The 22,465-nt window shown below is 46.2% G+C and overlaps 1 protein-coding gene across 1 annotated transcript; it reads right to left on the bottom strand.

The window, feature by feature from the left end:
• Window positions 1–1,180: 1,180 nt before the first annotated feature.
• Window positions 1,181–22,210, bottom strand: LOC144891157 (protein GVQW3-like). The gene is made up of 4 exons (XM_078773525.1): window positions 22,045–22,210; window positions 10,605–11,998; window positions 10,367–10,490; window positions 1,181–2,461 (listed from the first exon to the last, which is right to left on the bottom strand). The coding sequence occupies exons 2-4, from the start codon at window positions 10,607–10,609 to the stop codon at window positions 2,186–2,188; spliced, it is 405 nt and encodes a 134-aa protein (XP_078629651.1). The 5' UTR covers window positions 10,610–11,998; window positions 22,045–22,210; the 3' UTR covers window positions 1,181–2,185.
• Between the last annotated feature and the right edge of the window lie 255 nt (window positions 22,211–22,465).

Consider the following 22,465-nt stretch of genomic DNA (forward strand, 5'->3'; position numbering starts at 1 on the left):
CCTCGGGACACGTGGCTGGGGCGAGGCAGCTAGGACGCCATCTGAAACAGGCCTGAATTCCCCTCCCCTCCCCACCCCTCCTCCCCTCCCAGTTGTATTTTACCTTTTATTTCCTTTATATCCTGGCGAATTTTTCTTTGTTATTTTGCTATCCTCTCCCTCCCCTTTGAGATTAGCTAGGGATACTGGGTGGGTCGTTTAATTGTCCTGTCTGTTTTGTCTTGGTGCCTGTCTGTCCTTTAATGGCGGCCAGCTCTAGGAAGAGTCCTGGTTGTTCCAAACTTCTTCCATTTAAGAATTACTAGTGAGATACCCGTGCTATGCACGGGTGGTAGGTCAGAAGCAAACAGGCAATGCAGATACGGCGAATGCTAAAGCATGAAACCAATAAATTCCACATTCCTGTAGCACCTTCAGTCGCACGTCAGACATGGACAGCAAGTTCGTGAAGGACTTCCATGAAAAACATACCTGTTCGCAAACAAACGGGTACGTTCACGTATAGAAATATCGATTGTGGGTCAGTGGCGAATCTGCACTTGGCGATCCGCGAAGTTCACGTTCAGAAATTAGAAACCATCACGGCATGTCATCATTCACTTGAACTCGATATCTCTTTTTTTCATTCCAAACAACATATCTCCAATCACAAATTAATCACAAAATAAACTTTTAACAACATTGTTAATGCTTCCTTCATTGTAAAAACTACCAAGTCAACAGTTAAAAGGATGTTGAGCTGATAGGTGCTACGGCCTCGGCAAGATAGATGGAGACAGCAACATGACAATGACCCTAAACATACCGGTAAATCCACCAAGGAATGGCTGAAAAGAAAGAAATGGAGGGTTCTGGAATGGCCAAGTCAAAGCCCAGATCTAAATCCTATCGAGATGTTGTGGGGGGATTTGAAACGAGTTGTGCATGCAAGAAACCCCTCAAACATCGCACAGCTGAAAGAATTCTGCATGGAGGAGTGGGCAAAAATTTCTCCCAGTCGTGTCAGAGACTGGTAGACAGTTATAAGAAATGCCTACTTGAGGTTGTTTCTGCCAAAGGGGGCAATACCACCTATTAGAGCCAAGGGTGTACTTACTTTTTCCACAGAAGGAAATGGCATCTCTGTTCATTTTTTGTTGAATAAATTATTGCAAAGTCAATTATTCATTGTTTTTTTGTTCAATTAGATCACATTTATCTACAGATACTGTTTAAATGAAGATCAAATATTGATATGTCCACATATGTTAAAAAGATTTAAAAAAACATTTCATGGGGTGTACTTACTTTTTCCACATGCAAAATTTGCATTTATGTTTATTTAAATTATACAATGTACTACAAAATGTAAATGTTTCATGATATTTGTTATATTATATCACCTTTATCTATCAATATTGTTGAAATGAAGATCAAATAGCTGTATGTTGAAATATGTTGAAAAAGTCAAAACTTTACTTACTTTTTCACTTGACAGTACATATACATCTTTTTCACAACTTGTTTATTGCATGTACATGTGTAACAACTGATATTTTTCAACATAATCTTCATTGCGTTCAATGCATATTTTCCAGCTCTTTCCTCAGGCCTGGATTCCTCTCGGGAAAAAATATTTTGGCTGTTTGTGTAGCTATTCGTGCACCACCTCTTGGACCTCTTCGTCGGATCGGAAAGTGGTTCCACCAAGCCCCTCTTTAAGTGGGCCAAATATGTGATCATCAAAAAGGGTGCGATCTGGCGAGTAGGGTAGATGACTCAAAATGCAGGTCCTCGATTGTTGCAGCTGTAGCGCGGGCAGTATAGGGCCGAGCATTATCATATCATGCTGCAGCAAAACACCGGTCGTGAGTAGTCCATGACGTTTTTATCTGATTGCTGGTTTCAGGTTATTTTTAAGGAGATCGCAGCATGATGCACTGGTGACTGTGGTCTCTCTGGGCATGTATTGCTCTACAAGTGGGCCTCAGCTATCTGAGAAGTGCATCAGCATCACTTTACCAGCGGACAGCTGTGTGCTGAATTTTTTGGGCTTCGGCGAAGTTGAATGGCGCCACTCTTTGCTTGCCCTCTTCGTTTCTGGCTGAAAGTAGTGGACCCAGCTTTCATCCCCAGTCACTACGCGCTGTACGAAAGCGTCGCTTTCTGTTTCGTAACGTCGCAGAAGTTCTTCACATGCGTCCACTCATTGTTTATTCAGTTCGGTTGTGAGTTGTTGAGGCAACCACCTTGCAGACACTTTGCAGAATCCCAGCAGGTTGTGAATGATATGGTGTGCTGAACCATGGCAAATGTTCAATTCGAAGACCACTTCATCCAGCGTAATGCAACTGTTTCCCGTTAGCACGGGATCAACTCCTGCAACCAATTCTGGGGAGTTGGCTGTGTGAGGCCGGCCCGAGCGAGCAGCGTCTGCCACACTGGACACTCCGCTTTTAAACTTGCTGTCCCAGTCGTACACCTGCTGCAGCGATAAACATGCATCACCATATTGCTTCTTCATTCTGCGATGGATTTCACTGGTATTTACACCCTCACTTCCCAAGAAATGGATGACAGAACGTTACTCCTCCCTGTGGGGTTTCTAAGGGAGCCACCTTGTTGGAACTGCTCTACTAACGTCATACACTCAATGTTGCCAGATCGAATACAGGCAAAACATGCCTCTTACCCAAAGATATAACATATGTCGTCTACAACTACACACATTACATCTTCAAATTTATGAAGCTTGGATTACACGACCCAAATAATCGAATTTATATCGCCATTTTAAGGTTACTTATTGACTGGCCATCGTATATATTATCAAGGCTTGCGTAAGAGCTAACAAATAGAACATATAATAAAGGGAGCAGGAGAGAGAGAGGGAAGTACAACAGTGGAGAACAGGGACATTGGGAGATCTGTGGAAGCGAGAGGGCTGGGAAGGGGTACACGGGATAAACAAATGGACACCACTGGGACTTTCAGGAATGAAAACAGAATTTGAAAAGGATGGCTTTGGGGTGTATTAATGGGGATAGAAAACATCAAGATATTGGATGGGAGAAGGTAAGAGATGGTGGTGAACAGCTGTTTTTAAGACCTGTAGGGAGGATTGGGATTGAAGAGGGTGGGGGAGTTTGTGGCAGAGGTGGGAAAAAGAGGTATGAAAGAGTGAAGGTGATCAGAGGGTCCTGACTAGAACAGGGTTACTGGCAGACATTGTCTGTCCAGTAGGAATATTTGGGGGACACAGCACAGACAAAGCAGGGGGTGCTAGGCTGAAGAGGAGTCAGTTGAAGACAGAAAGACCGCCACCTTGCTTGTGGTGAGAGTGAAAGGCCCTCAGAATCAGCTTCATCACCGGAGATACTCATGAGTCTAAAAGTCTTGGTTTCTCCAGCGTGAATCCGAGTTAGGTGTAAAGAAGGAGCACCAGCACAGAGGAGAGAGCAGTACTCCATAACGCTGTGGATGAAAACTTTGTATGTGGTGAGAAGCTCCGTTGTGCCAAGGAAGGACTTTGCCCGACAGATGATGCCCAGTCGGCGACTGACTTTGGAGGCCAGCTTGGAAATGTAGTTTCACCAGGAAAGATCATGGCAGATATTGAGACCCAAAAGCTTGATTGATAAAACTTATCCAAGAGAATTTTTGAGAAAGTTGATGGAAGGGTTTTCCAGATGGTTTTTCGGAGGGACATCATGAGAGTGTGAGATTTGTCAAGATTGAAAGACCTGGTCCACTTGTTTAACCAGTCTGTGATTTTGTCCAGGTCTACAGAGAGTGAGAAGGCTGCAGACTGCCGATCTGAGGGTTGAGGTATGGAGCGGCAGAGAGTGGAGTCATCAGCAAAGAGATACCCAGCCTGGACAGGAAGAGGAGATGCGAGAATTCCATTTGGAGACACATGTTGACTATGATAGGAGAGGAAGTCCACAAGTCATGCGTGAAGATTTCCATGGATACCATAAGAGGAGAGTTTGGTGAGCAGGGCAGGGTACCAGACCATATCAAAGGATCGAGATATGTCAAGGTGGACAGCTCTGATTTTCTGTTTGTCGTTGAGGATCTCCACCCATTGTTGAGACAGAAGAAGCAGCATGTCCAGAGTAGAGTGGCATGGTTTGAATCCAAATTGATGATCAGAGATCAAGCCATTGGAGAAGAAATGGTATCAGCCTATATGGCCCAGTGCAATTGCAATTATCTGAGTTATATAAACACGATGTATCATATATGCACTGTAGTGAAATCGTATTCGTACTGAACCCGGGGTGATGCTCGCTGCTCGTTGACACCGCTAGGGGCGTGACTATAAGACCCGCTGCTGCGGACGGTGCTCCGAGACTTCTCCTGTGACACGTTACATCTGGTAGACTCGCTAACGGTACGCCAGCATAGAATATTCAGCTTGCTTGCATTGAATGTTATGAATGGTCCCATGTGATGCCACATCGTATACTTATTGCATTTCCTGCATTACAGGATGATGTCATGATCTAAATGGAATTAAACCACAAGTTGGACTAAAGTTGTGTGGACCTGATTGGTTTTCCACAACACTTAATTCCATTTATATCTACCGACATGGCTGGCAACAAGACGCTGGCGGTTGCCGTATTCTGCGCCGACCCGCAAGCCCCGGATGGTGGCTTGCAACTGAAGCACTGGCTCAGAACATTGGAGAATCATTTCGAGGAGCCTGAGACCGCGCTGACGGCTGCCGCGAAGCTAGCAACGCTTCATTCAAAAATCGACTACAAGGTGTACAATTCCATTGCTCAATTCGTGACGTATGACCTCTCGATCGCGGAGCTCAAACGGCTGTACATAAAGGAAAAAAGCCCGGTGTATGCACGATATTTGCTGCTAACGCGACGTCAGCAACCCAACGAGGCGATGGACCACTACGCCCAGGAGCTCCGGCAGCTCTTGCTGGTCAGCATCAAGGAGCCACGGACTCCCGCGCAGTCTCAGGATGATCTTCTTTTAGATGCCTTTATTGCAGGGGTCTCCTCCCAGGAACTAAGGCTCAAGCTCCTAGAGAAGACCGACCTGACCTTCGCTACGGCACTCGAGCAAGGGAAAGTATACACCGAAGCGCGGATGCAATCGAACACCTATGATCGCACGCGCCTCTTGGCGGGCACTACACTACACGCCCGGCCGGAGAGTGCTACCGCCGAGGACGCGGACCTGCTCACGGAACTCCGGGATGCTCCGGAGGAAGACCCAGTCCTGACGGCTGCCGCTACGGCCAGACCCAAGGCCTTACGTGGGGCCGCATGCTTTTTCTGTGGGGGGCCACGTCATGCCCGGCCTGTGTGTCCGGCACGAGACGCTATATGCCATTTGTGCTCGCAAAAGGGACATTATGCGAAAGTGTGCAGGAAAACGGCACGCGGCTCGCGGCTCATTGAATCGCGCGGTCGCGGTCGCGCAGTCGCGGCGACCTTGAATGGGCTCATTGCGGAGCCTGCGAGCTGAGCCCGAAACCCGGCACCTTACCCATCTTCGAAGGGGAGGGCCCCTCTCTGCGGGCCCCTGGGCGCTCAGACGTCCTTGGCGGGCGTCACCGGACAGCCACCACAGTCTCATCCTCATGTCCTTGACCAAACTCCGGGCCACGCAAGGGGCTTTGAAGCCTCGCCAAGCCCCAGCAGAACGTTCTCCTCGTGTCGTCCACGAGCTAACGGTGGCCCTCACCCTGGAAAAGGCGATTTCGAATACTACGAAGGCCTTTTCCTGCCAAAAGTGTCAAAAGGCGTTTTCAAATACTACGGGGGCCTTTTCCCGTCAGAATTGTCAGATTTTGAATCGCGAAACACCGGAATGCTTGGGAAAGCCCTCTGATGGCATTAATGGATTCCCCATGGACAACGCATACTCCGGCCACGACCGCAAAACTGCTGCTGGCATAGGATCCACCCGCGAGGCTTGTCCGACCCATTCGGGGGGTTCAGTCCCACTCCCAGCAGCCTCGTCTGGCCTGGCTCAAGCCTTTATTCCCCTCATGGTCGAAGGCCATTGTGTTCGGGCCTTGGTGGATACAGGGTCTACGGATAGTTTTATCGACCAGCGACTTGTGCTCAGGCATGGATGGCGGATCTGGAGGTCTACGAGACGGATCTTCATGGCTTCCCAGGGGCTTCGACTCAGCACGAAGGGGGAATGCCGATTGAAACTCGTGCTAAAGGGACGGGTTTTTCCTGATGTACACCTTATGGTTTTACCCGCTTTATGTGCTGATATTCTGTTAGGACACGATTTTCTTAAACTGCATGGACGTCTGGTAATGGAGTTTGGTGGGCCTGACACGCTTGTTGTGGGGGCGGACGACGCGCTTGCGGTGTGCGCCCTAGTGAAAATGGACATCCAGCCGCTTTCGCTGTTCCCCAATCTAACCTCCGACTGTACCCCTGTCGCGGTGAAATCACGGCGCTACTCTCGCGCAGACATGCAATTCATTGCGGACGAAACAGCTCAGCTCTTGAAAGACGGCATCATATAACCTAGCAGGTCGCCGTGGCGCGCCCAGGTCTTGGTGGTGCGCAGCGAGGCCCACCGCAGACGCATGGTAATCGACTATTCCCAAACGATTAACCGCTTTACACAGCTGGATGCCTACCCCCTTCCGGGGATGGATGCGCTGGTGCAACAGGTGTCCCAGTATTCGGTCTATAGCACTCTCGATCTCCGTAGTGCGTACCACCAGATCCCTATCTCTAGGGCGGATCGTATCTATACCGCTTTTGAGTCAGGGCAGCGGTTGTACCAATTTACGCGATTGCCTTTTGGGGTAACGAACGGGGTCGCTTGTTTCCAGAGGGCCATGGATGACCTCATTGCGCGGGAGCACTTAACCGATGTTTTCGTCTACCTCGATAATCTTACGGTTTGTGGATATGACCAAGGGCACCATGATGCTAATCTGAAGTGCTTCCTTGAGGTCGCGCAGAGGTATCACTTAACTATGAATGAGGATAAGTGCCAATACTCCCTACGCACGATAGATCTTCTGGGGTACACCGTGACCCATGGCTCTGTCGCTCCGGATAAGGAGCGTCTGCGACCTTTGCTCGACATGGCCCCTCCCTGTGATCGGGCATCCCTGAAGCGCGCCCTCGGGCTATTTGCCCATTACTCCAAATGGGTGCAAAATTTATCCGCGAAACTTCGCCCCCTTGTGGCCTGCGACACCTTCCCACTGAGTCCGGCCGCATTGGCGGCCTTTGAAGGCCTTAAGGCCGACATCGCCCGAGCCGCCGTGGCGACAATCGATGAGAGTGGCTCTTTCGTCCTCGAAAGTGACGCCTCGGATCAGGCCATCGCGGCGACCATCTCCCAAGGGGGGCTTCCCGTGGCTTTCTTTTCACGGACTCTTACCACCGCTGAGCGGAGACACTCGTCCATCGAAAAGGAAGCGTATGCGATCATCGAGTCTATTCGGCGATGGCGCCCGTACTTACTCGGGCGGTGCTTCCAAATCATCACGGACCAGCAAAGCATGGCGTTCATGTACGACACCTTACACGCCCAGCGCATTAAGAATGAGAAAATCACTCGCTGGTGTATCGAACTCGCCGACTTCTGTTACACCATCAAATATCGCCCGGGGAAGGATAACCGGGCCGCCGATGCCTTATCACGACCGGCTACATGCGCGGGTATCACCTCTTGGAGGGCCTACGTGTGCTGCATGCCACTGCGGGCCATCCCGGCGTAACGCGTTTCGCTCATTTTGTGCGGCGTGGCAATCTCCCATACTCGATTGACGATATCTGCCGTATCTGTCGCGACTGCGCTATCTGCGCGGAAATCAAACCGCGTTTCTATAACCCTCCCATGGGGACTCTGGTTAAGGCTACGCGACCGTGGGAATGCTTGGCGATGGATTTCAAGGGCCCATTGCCGGTGTCGAGCGGCTCTCGCTATCTGCTCACTATCGTCGATGAGTACTCGCGATTCCCCTTTGCTTATACGTGCGCGGACATGACTGCTGCCACGGTGATGCGATGCTTACAGAACTTGTTCTCAATGTTCGGGTACCCGGCCTATGTCCATACCGACCGGGGTGCGGTCTTCTTGTCTCAGGAGGTGCGCGGCTATCTGCTCCAAAATAACATTGCTTCTAGTTACACCACGCCGTACAGACCCCAGGCTAATGGGCAGATCGAACGCTTCAACGGGATTATCTGGAGGGCCATCATGCTCAACCTCCGGACCCTCGGCCGGGGCCTCGATAAATGGGCTTGGTCGCTACCTGCGGCGTTGAACTCGATCAGGGCTCTCCTGTGTACGGCAACCAACCAAACTCCCCACGAGCGACTTTTCCACCACCCCAGAAGCACGGGGTGTATACGGTCTTTGCCCAGTTGGCTCGCTGGGCCCGGGCCGGCCTACCTTAAACGGGCGGTTCGCGCGAGCAAGTACGACCCCCTAGTGGACAAAGTGCAGATTCTCCAGGCTAATCCTGAGCATGCTCGTGTGATGACGGCTGATGGCCGTGAGACTACTGTCTCCGTCCGTCACCTTGCCCCTTGCGGGGTCGCCGACCTGAGTAGGAAATTGGACGGACCGACCGAACCCATCTATGAGACTATGGCCTCTCCCGACGCTCCCATCGCCGAAAGTCTACCGACTCTCCCCTCGCCGGGTCTACCTGGGCCCGACGACTTGGTGTTACCCCCTTCGTCACCCGACCCTGATGGCGCCTCCGACGCCGGGGACACAGGGATACGTGATGCCGTACCCGGGGAATTTCGGACGCGTGCTGGCAGAGAAATTCGCCGCCCGGCCCGATACGGTTGGGTCGACTGATGGTCCGCACCCTGTTCGTGCTGACGCTCGCTCGCTTCTAGCCGCACCGCCATATAATTCTGACGGGGGGGGAGAATGTAGTGAAATCGTATTCGTACTGAACCTGGGGTGATGCTCGCTGCTCGTTGACACCGCTAGGGGCGTGACTATAAGACCCGCTGCTGCGGATGGTGCTCCGAGACTTCTCCTGTGACACGTTACATCTGGTAGACTCGCTAACGGTACGCCAGCATAGAATATTCAGCTTGCTTGCATTGAATGTTATGAATGGTCCCATGTGATGCCACATCGTATACTTATTGCATTTCCTGCATTACAGGATGATGTCATGATCTAAATGGAATTAAACCACAAGTTGGACTAAAGTTGTGTGGACCTGATTGGTTTTCCACAACATGCACATAAGCAGTTGGTTTGTTTTGCTGAATGTACGTAACCCAGATACATTTTATTATCGAGAGTGAATGAGGCAGCTGTCTGGTGCCTGTATACCTCACAAATGAAGTGATGTGTCAGAAGAATGTGGTACACGCTTAGAACAAGATCGCCCATGGGATGTGTTCTCTGCTGTGATAACAAGAAGAAATAGATGTGAAATGTCAGCCCCCGCTGTGGTGTTAGTAATTTTACTGTGCGGAGTTTAAAGGCTGTCAGTCGGCCATCTTTGGTCAGATGTCAAAACAAAATCTTCTGCATATGTATACTCATGTATTGGCTTTGTTTCAAGTTTTAAGAAAATCGGTCCATGCATGTCCGGGAAATGGATTGGCGGGGGTGGGGGAGGGGGGTGGGGATGACACGTTTAAGTAATAAAATGGCCTCCAGTCGACCATCTTGGATCTGATCTCAAAAAAAATGACGTGCATATGTAACAAGGTGTTGGCCTGGTGTTGGTGTTGGCCTAATGGTTATGGCGGCGGGCTTGGGATCCTATGGTCCTGAGATCGAATCCCGTTCAGCTGTTGAATTAATATCAGGTGGAGTTGACCTCATCCTTCCGAGGTCGGCGAAATGAGTACCAGGGAACTGAGTCCTTTCTCAAAGAGGTTGGTGGCAGGATTTGCACACTGGCCACTGTAAAAACACCTCATTCCATAGAACACACAGTGGTGTGTATTGGGATGGTGCTAAGGAGTCGTCCAAGGATGCAGCGACATGCTGGTCCAGCATACGCTCCCATATGGAATAAATATGTAAGCCATCATTCATTATCAGTGTGCCAAATTTGAACAATATCGGTAAATGCATATCCAATAAATGGTTGAGGAAGTGGTCAATATTGGGTTTTTTACAACTAAAATGGCCGCCAGTCTACTAGTCGGCCATATTTGATCAGATCACCAAAAAAAGTGAGGTGCACGTGTATGGCCTTCATGTGCTGTACTTCTGCCAAGCTTGTACAAAATCGGTCCATGCATGTCTGAGAAATTATTGGAGACACGTTTAAGTATTGTCTGTAAAATTGTTATCGTCTCCTGACTGACCGACGAATTGATGGCAACAAATATAGAAGACGCCAGCCGGGGCTGACTCCCAGTTTGAGAGATAAAAATCTCACCAGTGATATTTGAAAATTCTTTTTCTTTGCAAGGGATGCAATAAAAGCAGCAAAAAGGTTCTCCTTTGCGAAAAGCTTTTCGTGTTCCAGGAGTGCACGAACTTGTACATATTGAAAATGGGACCTGAAATCCAGACAGCAATCACAGGAGCAATGCATTTTTTGCTTTAAATATCTTAAAATTTTAGATCGCCAAGACCACCTCAATTTTGCATTCAAATTATAACTATAAGTTCACCTCATTATTTTTATAATTCCATGAAATTTCCTTTGAAAAAGTCAGCAATTGGTCTGATAAGGCAGTCGATGCATCATATATTCCGACAACATGGAATTCAAGTCCTCCAATGATATTTTCCTTCCAGTTGATAACATCATACATTCCTGGAGGATCTCCGTTTTTATCAAAACTGAAGGCTTGTCTGGAATTAAAGAAGAATCGCACCATCTTCAAGTAGTACAAAAACTAAGAAAAATGGGAATAACAACATTCATAAGACTTGCACAAGTTTAAGCAGTTAAAAACCAATCACAATATATTCGCTTATTGCAGATGTACAATAATTGCAGCAGACACATCACCCTCACTGATTTACTCACAATGTAGTTTTGATTTAATCACAAAATATATATCATTTATTTAATCGCCCTTATTGAAATGAATCAATATATCTTTTGGTGGAGAAAGATTCCTTCATATAACTCATACTTTCTTACTTGCCAGGGTTTTAAGGTTGCAATATCAGCACACGTGTGATTATGGAAAGGGCCATGATGACTCAAACAAGAACTGAGGTCATTCAGTGCATGTGCAAGAGTATAAACAGCCAAATACGTGTAATAAGTCACTCTTGGTTGAGAGACATCAGTGAATTTTGTGTCATTAAAGTTAAGCTCTTCATTCCCTGTGCAAATGTGACTTGCATCCATTTTGACATGACGTGTACAGTTAAATGCTTTCTCCCAAAATTCCCACAAAAAATTAATGTATGAATCGACATGTAGAACACCTTGTCCAAAAATATCATTCCCAAGAAGTGATACTCGTTTAACACGAGTACTGGATGTATTATACATGACTTCCAAATTGCAGGACAGATGGTTTATAATTGGGCTTTTTTGCCTTGTTTTTTGAGATGGACACTTTAAGTTGTTGTAGGAACATTTATGATATTTTTCAGTGGTGAAATATTTAACAATATTAGGGTAGGAAAGAGGGAAATTGAGTTTGAAGCTTGGAAAACATTTGAATAAATCATGTTTCTTCCATTTTGTATTGTCGTATATTCTTATCATTGTTCTCGAATTCTCTGTGTTATTAATTTGATTTATTGTTGTATTTTCTGCCTCTGCCAATAGTAGATTATGTTGAGGTGAAAACAACAGCTGTTTCAATTTGATAAGAAAGTCACGGAAGCCTGGTATACTCCCTTCTTTCAAGGCAAATCCAAGGGTACCCATAAATATAGGAACATATTCTTCTGCAGAAAGTAAATGGTATGTGGCCCAATCTTCACTGGCAATCCATGTTTTTCCTGTAATGTTCTGTTTCAACAGTTCTTCAGCCAAAGAAGAAAATTCACGTGCTCCGCTGAAAGCCACAATTACTGTTGCCTTTGACGCTGCCACCACCTAAGGCAAGGAATGGAAGCATTTGTTGAAAAAGTTAATCTAAGTAATCCTCGAGGCTGTAAAAAAAAGCCCACCTCATATGACTCAGTATAGGCAACATAATGTTGCATTACTATATATATTTTTGGATTCAGCACATGGTTGCATAGCGAATAATTATCTCGGGTGTGCCACTGATGAAATGCCCTGGCAGGTTAGAACAGGAATTTGGTGAAGGTAACGGCGATAGCTCGACTACTCTTCCCAAAGGATACGGCACATCCAGTTTAATGTCCATCTGAGGGACGACACATACATCGATGCCTCACTCGGCATTCAAAGAAACAGATGACAGTTTATCACTGGGCTGAGATTTGAAACCAGGCTAAACCCCTCAATGGTGAGTATGCAAACATCTAGACAATCCTGCCAGCCCTAACAATACCACAAATTAAAGAGGCGGTTTTCATCAAGCTTTAATTGCAACATTTGACACTTGTGAGTGCCACAAGAGCCCAGATCAAATTATTTGGGTATACAGCAATACCCCGGCCTACGTCATTAATTGGTTCCGTAAGCCGTGACGTAACTCGGTTTTTGACGTAAACCGGGCGTAATGCCTTAAAATTAAGACAAACACCGTAAAACTAGAGTAAACAAGCATTCTGAGTATTGCACTGCAATACATGTCCCCTACCAAAGTTCAAAGTGCCATAACTTTGTCAAAAATGATCGAATATGCAAATTTATGCATGGTTGATGCTGGTTTTCAAACTTGATCTGCGTTATGCTGAGACACATGTGTGTACACAATTTTGTTGAAATCAGCCAATGTTTGGTGGAGTTATCGTACGGAAACCAAACTGTGACAGACGAACAGACGGATCTAATTAAATATGCAAATTTATGCACGGTTGATGCTGGTTTTCCAACTTGATCTGAGTTATGCTGAGACACATGTATGTACAAAATTTTGTTGAAATCAGCCAATGTTTGGTGGAGTTATCGCACGAAACCAAAGTGTGACAGACCAACCTCATTAAATGTGCAAATTTATGCACGGTTGGATGTGGGCGCGGATGATGTGAGACCGGGTTATACTGACCGGGTTATCCTGACCCGGTTATCCGCGGACCGTGGAAGCTAGGTTACTTCTGACGTGTACTGTGTATACTGCTAAGAGGGCAGAGTATCAGATACATATTTAAAGAAGTATTCACGCAGATTATATGCACAGAAGCATATGGTAAAGTGACACTCCAACCTCCCTAGATGTATTGTTGATTTATTGGTAAACTATGTGAATTCAATGTATTCTTGCCTGATATGAAGAATTGTGTCAATGGAAACAAATTTCAGTGAAAACGTTTTTGACTTGATGCTTATTCTAGGAAAGCATTTTAAAGAACAGTCCACGATTACAGCATATTGTACACAAGGAATATTAACAGCTTTGACTTACCGCACTCCAAATTATAGTCCGGAAAACTGTTGGGGACATTACCAAGGGTTATTTACCTACAGGTTCTGAATCGTTCCCAATCACTAATTACCTCAGGACGGGCTCACCTGTGATTCGCACTCGGGACTTCGATTTATACACCTTGCAGACAGGTCAGCAGAAGCACGAGAAAATACGTTGTTTTTCAAGATCAATGATCGATGTGTATATACATGTTGCTCGGCTTGGCTCCGCCCCTCCTGAAAGAGCGCGCTGTGTCGCGCTTTTGACGTTCGCGAGACGAGGCTGAGGGCACGCGTTGCGGCTTAAGGAGAACTCTAGAATAAACAAAGTGCCATAACTTTGTCAAAAATGATCGAATATGCAAATTTATGCACGGTTGATGCTGTTTTTTTTTTGTTTGTTTGTTTTTTGTATACTGAATCGAGGCTCGTGAAAGAGCTAACATTTACTTCACAAACATATCAACCAGACAAACAAAATGTATAAAAAGAGGGAGCAGAAATCAAGATGGGGAGTGAAGGGGAAGCACACAAACACAACATTTGAGAGCAGGGAGAAGTGTGGAAGGGAGAGGGCTTGGGGGGAGGAGGCGTGGGAAGGGGGGGGGGGGGAGGGAGAAGAATAAAACACAAGGACACCAAGGACTTCCAGGACAGAAGTTGGTATTTCAAAAAAGTGGAATTGGGGTGAAATTAGTGGGGGTAGAAAAGATCAAGGTTTTGGATGGGGGAAGATAAGAGATGGTGGTGAACAGATGTTTTAAAGACATGGAGGGTAGAGTGGGATTGAAGAGAGTGAGGGAGTTTGTTCCAGAGGTGGGAGAAAAGAGGAATGAAGGAGTGAAGGTGAGCAGAGAGTCTTGATTTTGGCAGTTTGACCATAAGAGGGTTGCAGGCAGATCTTGTGCGACCTGTAGGAATATTTGCGGGACAGAGCCCAGAGAGAGCTGGGGGGGGGGGGGCAAGGCCAGAGAGGAGTCGGTAGAAGATGGAAAGACCACCAACCTGCCTGCGGTGAGTGAGTGAGAGGCCCTTGGAGTTAGCTTCATCGCGGGAGATTCCAATGATTCTGAATGCTTTGGTTTCAACAGCGTGAAGACGAGCTACGTGTGAGGCAGGAGCACCAGCCCAGAGGGGAGAGCAGTATTCCATTGAGCTGCGAGGCGAGGTGTGACATGTGTGTCACACCTCGCCTCGTTGATAAGCCCACGCGGTCGCTCCGTGCAGCGGCCTGTACATATTGCACTGTGTGAATTATATAAATTATTACCAACTCACGGTCTGAGGTACTGGCGATTCAAGAGATATCCATTTAAAAAAAAAAAAAATTCTTTAAATTAACGATATCTGCCAAACCACGTGCCCTATCGCAAATTCCAAAATGACATTTTAGTAGACTGACATGCTGAACAGATTTCTGAAGTTTCCCCTCGATTGGATCAAAAATGAGGGAGGAGCTCGGTTTTAAAGGTTCATGCTTAAAAACGTCATAACTCTGAAACCATGTGACGCATGACGTCATGCTGACTGACTTTTTTGTTCGTCATGGATATGCGATTCTGCCTGAAAAGTTTGGCCTAGATCTGTTCAGCCGTTGCAGAGAAAAAGGGGTTTTCGTTCTTTCACGAAAAACAATATAGTGGCCGAACCACGTGACCTGTGATGTCATAATTACCATTATAATATTCTACAGACGGAGTCCCTCCTACGGTGAAAATTTGATCTCAATCTGTCCAATTATTGCAGAGAAATTGGTTTTTAAAGGAAATTAAAACTTAAAATGGCACTGAGTTAAGGATTATCAGAATTATCAGAATTCCCAAAGTTCAAAGTGCCATAACTTTGTCAAAAATAATCGAAATGCCGTGGCGTTCGAACGTGATCTGTAACCTATCATGAGGAAAACATGTGCCAAGATTGAAATCATTAGCGTTAAGCGTTTAGGAAAAAAGTCCGGAAAACTGTTCTTTGCGTGACGGACTGACGGACTGACGGATGGAGGGACGGCGTGCAAACCTATACTCCCCTCCGGTGTACACCGGTAGGGGACTAATAACTGGAGGAGGATGCGGCTTCGCCCTGAATCTTTGCCGCTCCCCGTCGTGAGTCCCTCCGTTGTTTTCTATCGGTCGGGTCTTTTCCTCGAACAGGGTGACTGGCACGGACGTGTCGACCATGAGCTGGCTTGTGTGCCGAGTGGCTCCGCGGCCTTTTTCACCACGGCGTGCTTTACCCAACGTGTCCGAGCAGTTTCACTGGTGGTCGTGTCGTGTCGTCTGTGACGAACGAACGAGCTCAGGGTTCCGTGAACCCGGCCGCCCCGGGGAACGACGCTCGCCTCCTAGTCGTAGCCGTGCCCCGTCTTTCCTCGAGCGGCCGAAGTTGCTTGCTTCTTTTTTTTTTGGACGATGCGATATACGTAGAAACGACGATGTACAGGCAGGCATTTGCAAATCCATGCACATGTGCACATGAACACGTCGATCGGTTCGTCGATGCCAGATGCCGGCGAGGTGCCCGACGAGGCACCCCGACCCGAGGCCTGACACAGTCACGGTCGTCCGGGCCAGCATTGTCGTCATGTTTCGCCGTTGCCACGTTGCGTTGGTTGTTTTACACAGTAAAGGAACCATTACACAGTAAAGGAATAATCACAAAAATAACAGCGAAAGGCAAAGCAAGCACATGACCACAGCACAGGACAAAATGAATATGGCGTCGCCTTTGTTTTGAATGAGAACCAGCAGCTACGCGTACGTATACGTACATTTTTTTATATTTTAATGTGCTTTTTATTGTATTTTAAATTGTTTTTTTATCTACTTTTATTGTTAATTTTTATGTACTATTTTATTTATTTTAAATATATTTTTTTCACGTCGTCCTATTATGATGTCAGAGTGACGTAAAGTCGCACATAATGACGTTTGCTGAACTGAAATTTACTCTAGAAGAGTGGCGTAAAGTCGGATTTGACGTAGGTCGAAATGGCATAAAACGGGGTATTGCTGTATATTTATTCAATACATGCTGAAACTAGAATGGCACTCATGGAGCACATAGTCTCACCTTGTTCGTTCATTCTGAACAAAAATACCATCATTAAGTAAACATGTTACTATTTTGGCCAACTGCTATTTTGGCCAGTATACCTGTATCATCCATGTGTCCTATATGTCACATAGTTTATTGGCAGGAGTTATGAACATCATAAATTGAATTCTTTACTCACATCGGTTCATAGATCAGATATATGAAGTTTCAGATTTTGGGACAAAGATTTCAATTCAACCAGCTATGAATGGAATACCATTTCACCAATCATCATTATCACCCTATATACCCATGGGAATTGATGACGTATGGCAAATTTCAATTTATTTTCATTGAGCAGTTTCAGAGCAATATGTCCAATTTTTTTCCTTTAATCTAATATGGCTGCCCTACCATGTGCCACAGGATGTAAGAGTTAGCAATAAAATGTACTCCTTGGGCAGTCCCTCCTACGTATAAAGTTTTGCATCAATCGGACAATCGGTTGGTGAGAAAACCACTTTTAAAGTGAAAATATAGACACACGGACACATACCCAAACACACAGATGTCGTGATTTGCACGTGCACATGCACGATTATGGTCACACGATTATGGTTTGGTTTTGGTTTTGCTTTGGCATATTTTGTTTTGTTTTGCGTGACATTGTGTGCTGTGTGTTGTATGCACACATATTGTTTTGTGTGTTGCATACATATATGCATGTTTTGTGCATGTTGTATTGTATACACTCGTGTTGTCTGTGGCTTGGTGTGCAGTGGTATGTTTTGTGTATGTGTCTTGTGCATGACATATAACACATATTTTGTGCGCACATACACACACAAGCACAAACACACATACACACCATAAACACACACGCACACACGTACATATGCATGCACATACATACACACACACACACACACACACACACACACACACACACACACACACACACACACACACACATTGGGGAAACAAAAGCAGAATGTGTCAATGTAGAAGTAGATTAAAAATAAATAAACATTGATTGTCATTCCTTCAAATTAAAGAAATCAGTAGACTTAAAACCTAGTTTTAGTATATAATCAAACAGGCAGTTAGTTTGCAGTGTGAAAACTAAATAATGCACTGACCTTTAGTCTAATTAAATATATCCTCTTTACAATGCAGCTGCTCACTATCAGGCCTGGGAAACAAAGCCAATGTCAGTCATAACGCAGCTGCTCACTATCAGGCCTAGGAAACAAAGCCAAGGTCAGTCATGCAAGCCTTGCTGGGAACATGTTATCTCTGTTGGCAGGAAAATCAGTTGTTATTGAAAAACTTTAGAAGCTTGTGAGTATAACCATGGTTCCGGTCCAAGGACAAACTGTACGTCACTTATTACACAATCATATTTGAGCTGAGGATATAAAGGGTAGCTCAGGGTTAGTTGGCTGAGAGATTGGCTTAGGATTGATTGAAGTGTATGCTTCATCTTCATTTATATGCCTATCTCTCCCATGTACATGTGACTCTAATAAATTGCTCTTTACTTGTCTGAAATTGTGAGTACGATAATGCAGCAGAATTGGCTTCAACAACTTGGTGCAGCGAGCAGGGCTTGTTCAGACAACAGAGAGGAGGGAAAAAGCATGAGGTGGTTGGTAAACCGCCTGGCCGGCCACAGTACCAAGGAGATAACTTTCTCGGGGGAGTGAGGTATCTTGCCACCGCCACGTAAAGTGACCCTGCCTCTGCCTGACTTTGGCGCAAACCCAACCCTAAAAAGTCAAAGGGGGAACCGACTGCGCGGAGTAATTTGTTAGAGGTTAAGGGTTTGGCAAAGGTTAAGAGTTAGAGGATCTGAAATAAGGGTGTAAAGAATCCTCCAGGTGCAATTATTAATAGGATGGTGGAAAGAAGCCCTCTGAGGAATACTGATTGCGGGAAGCCGGGAGGGGGGAAATAAGGAGTAACAATGGGGAACATAGGCTGAAAGTTTAACTCTCCCGTAGTAGGAACTTTGGCGGAGTTCATGTTTAAGAAATGCGAACCAGAGGCAACTAAGGATGTGGAATTATGGAATAAATGAACGGAAAGGGGTAAACAAAGCAAGCTAGCATTCCCGGTGGAAGGAACATATAATTGTGCTGTTATCGAAAACCTATGTAAGGTATTGGGGAATAATATAAAAGTCGACAATCTAAGTCCAACGTGAACTGGCAGGCATTCAGGCTGAGGAATGTCTTTGCTGAGAGGGAACATCTGTACAGGACAGTCTGCATGGAAGACTGCGGATACTATAGGATAATTTAAAGACATTATGCCCGCATTACGGGCAGCGGTGAAGGCCGCAGTGGGAAATGGGCCTGAATAAACGTCCCCATAGATGGTTTATAAAAACTTGGTTTGACTTCAGCGCACATGGAGCATGACTAGCAGAGACGCCGGACATCCTCTATAGAAAAAGGCAAATTCCTACTGCACACAAAATGAGCTAATCGCATGACCCCGGGGTGACAAAGCGAATATCCCGTAAATCGCCGGTGGTCATTCCAGCGCAGACAGGTCAGGACAAAGCGTCGGCTGCCAGATTATCTCGTCCCAGTCTGTAGATGATGTCAAAACTGAAGTCAGCTAATTCCACATGTCAGCGAGCGATTTTTCTAATTTTTAATCCCTCTGCGTATGACATCCATCATACATGAAAGCAACTGACTGTTGGTCTGTGATTAATTGGAAATGTTTCACTAGAAGGAAATGGCGCCATCATCTGACAGCTTCAATGATCGCATACGCCTCCTTTATGTTGCCTTTCACTATCAGACAGGGTACGAGAGAAAAGGGTGACTGGTCTCCCAGCCTGATTGAGAGTCGCCACAATTGCGCAGCCCGAGGCATCTATCACGATCATAAAAGGAATACTCTCGTCGATTGAGGTCACCAGCTATGTCTGTTTTCAATAGTTGTAAGGTGGCCTTCGTGGCTACGTTCAGTGGAAATAGTTTACATTCCACCAAAGGCCTTATTTTGTCTGAGAAACCGGGTATCCACTTTGAATAATGTGCGAACAGTCCCAGTACTCAGCGCAAGGCCGCATGGTCGGTGGGAGGGCACATTTTGAGCAAAGGTTGTAGCCGAGCGGCGTCAGGTCGTATCTCCCCTCTGGTCACGGTGTACCTCAAAAGATCCACTGTCTGAACGGAGTTATTACACTTCTCTTCATTGAAGGTCAGTCTGTATTTCTTAGCGACGACCAAGAACCACCATAAATTCGAGTCATGTTCTATTTGATTGTGGCCACATACGGTCACATTATCACCATACACAAAAACATCTTTCAGTTGTTCCTGGGTTAAAATATCATCCATAACCCATTTGAAACATGCAACCCTGTTAGTGACGGGAAATGGGATTGTACGAAACTGATATGGCCCTTGGCCAGATTTGAAAGCGGTGTAAGGTCAATTATTCTCCCTGATAGGTATCTGGTGGTACGCACTTCTGAGGTCCAAGGTGCTAAATACTCTGTAGGTAGCGACCTCTCTGACCATATCATCCATCTTCGGTAGTGGATAGGTGTCCTGTTGAGTAAAGTGATTGATTGACTGAGAATAATCAATGACCATACACCTCCGGTGATTAGGATTATTGACTACGAGCACCTGAGCCCTCCAGCGTGAGCTATTAGGCTCGATTATTCCTTCGTTTAGAAGCCACTTGGTCTCGTCGGTGATAAATTGTGCATCAGGGCACGAATATCGCCAAGATTTCACAGTTATAGGGCGACAATTAGGTGTTGGGCAAGGAAACAACGGGGGTGGTTCAATTGACATCTCCATCAAGCTACATCCCGAGAAGACTTTAGAGGGCTGTGCACTATCGAAAAACATCTCTAAACACCCATGCCTATTCAAAAATCATGTCCCAAGATGACGTCAGAGCACAGATTCGGCAATATCATCATTTTAACATTCGAGTACAGTATCTCGTTGGCTACCAAGTTCACCACGCAAAATCCTTTGGAACTCTGCCATAGAGCCGCTGAAGCCATGTACATAAGCTGGCTGGCAGGCACCATGGACCAGCCGTGTCTGCAAACGAGATCTTGGCTGACATAACTTTCACTGCTTCCAGTGTCAATCAGAGCATCAGTCGCTTCTCCGTTAATCACCACATGAATCATAGCCCTTGCCTGGCCTCGAGGCACTCGCACTTGCGAGCGTCATTCGTCAGGTCTTAGCAGATCGACAAACCTTGGCAAAGTGTCCTTACTTGCTGCAACTAAACACATCACATCTCTAGTGGGACATTAGCTCCTGTGATGCCGGCAGTTCCCACAAAAGAAATATTTGCCTGTCATCGCAGCAGGGGTTGTGGCTGTCGTGGGAACCAAACTGCTCTCCTCGGCCTTTGGATTCTCGTCGAGGAATTCTTGGCAAGCCGCATGCGGCAGACAACTAGTCCCGGCAGCTGTCACCGCGTCCGATCATTTCTCGGCGATAGCAGCGTTCACTGTCAAATATGGTCGCCCGTATGTCTCCAATCGAGTCTGGGCCAGCTGCAAAACTCCGTGTGTACGCATCCTGAAAGGTCATGGTCTCGGTCTCTAGCAGCCACTGACGGATAGCCTGAGAAAGGAGACCAGTAATGAAAGCATCTCACATTAAATCATCAAAGACCACCTGATCCAACACTCCACAATCCTTGCCAAGTTGTCGTAACTCCTGAGTAAACTGCTCCAAAGTCTCAGCTGCATCCTGCCTGTGCATAGCATGCAAGTTGTGAGCGTAAATAGCACTTTGTGGTTTCACATAAAGAGCTCACAGAGCAGCGACTGAATCGGTGTACGTTTCACAGTGGGAGAAATATTCTGAAACATCGCTCAACATGATGCAGATGAGAACATCCAACTTCTGTTGGTCCGTGGCTTGGGCCGCGTCTTTGTCCATGGCTTGGGCCGCAGCTTCGGGCAAGGCTCGCATGTAGAGCTCCAGGGATCGGAGCAGTGGGTTTAGCATCGTCCAGCATTGCTGGCATTGGGATCACCATCGAATCTTTCAGGTTTGAGAAACTTGTCCATGGCACTTGAGGTGAGATGGATTTCAATAAATTGTTATGAATCAAGTCGAGACCTCTGGTTCCAGATACGAGGCTTTGTTGAAATCTATCTCAACATACCCGATATAAACAGAACAAAGAATAATGTCAGAACTACAGCAAACATTCTACCAGCATTTCATCAATCATAAGCAAGCAAATAATGCATTCCCGCGTCGTACCTTTCTCGAGCGTCTACTCATAACAGACAGATATTAAACCAAAACCTCCTCCTTCCACGGCAACCCATTATACTCCCTTCTCAAGGACATTCCATTTGAATCCTCTTCTTCATTTTTATTACAGTAAGTAAGGATTAGTTGAAGTTTTGAGAACCAAGCGTGTTGTACCTGGGACATAGGCTAATAATAATAATAATAATAATAATAATTCATTTATTTTGTATAGCGCTTTTCAAGAAGCCCAAAGGCGCTTTGACAGAGTGGAAAACAGTGGCTAACACAGGACGAGCGTAAGCTTACCCGTGAACGGACGGAAGCGGTCCAAGAAATTCAGAGGCCAAGAACGAAGTGGCAGAGGCAACAATTCCAAGGAACAGTGGGATACTGAAGGGAGTGGATAGCAGATTTCACTTTAGCAGCGAGACCCCTGCAGGACGCTGTTCTTAAAACAGCACCACTAATAATTGACTGGAAGGCTGAGCGGCAGCAAAGTTTAGAGCTTTTTTTATTGTATACAAGATTGAGACTCGTGTAAGAGCTAACATTAATCATAAAATAAAAACTTACACAAAAAACATAAGATAAAGGGAGCGGGAGACAAGATGGGGAGAGAGAGGGAAGCACACAAGTACAACATCAGAGAACAAGGACATCAGGAGATCTGTGGGAGGGAGAGGGCTTTGGTGGTGGGGGCATTGGAAGGGAGGGGGTGGGGGAGGTA

This window comes from Myxine glutinosa, chromosome 3, assembly GCF_964187855.1.
Source record: "Myxine glutinosa chromosome 3, kmMyxGlut1.1, whole genome shotgun sequence".
In the NCBI taxonomy this organism is placed as follows: Eukaryota; Metazoa; Chordata; class Myxini; order Myxiniformes; family Myxinidae; genus Myxine; species Myxine glutinosa.

Bases quoted from the DNA above. Each gene is read 5' to 3' on its own strand.
- LOC144891157 (XM_078773525.1), bottom strand. The intron at 2,462-10,366 runs GTGAGATTTTTA...TCGCTGCAGCAG, and splicing joins AGAATTTTCAAATATCACTG to GTGTACGACTGGGACAGCAA.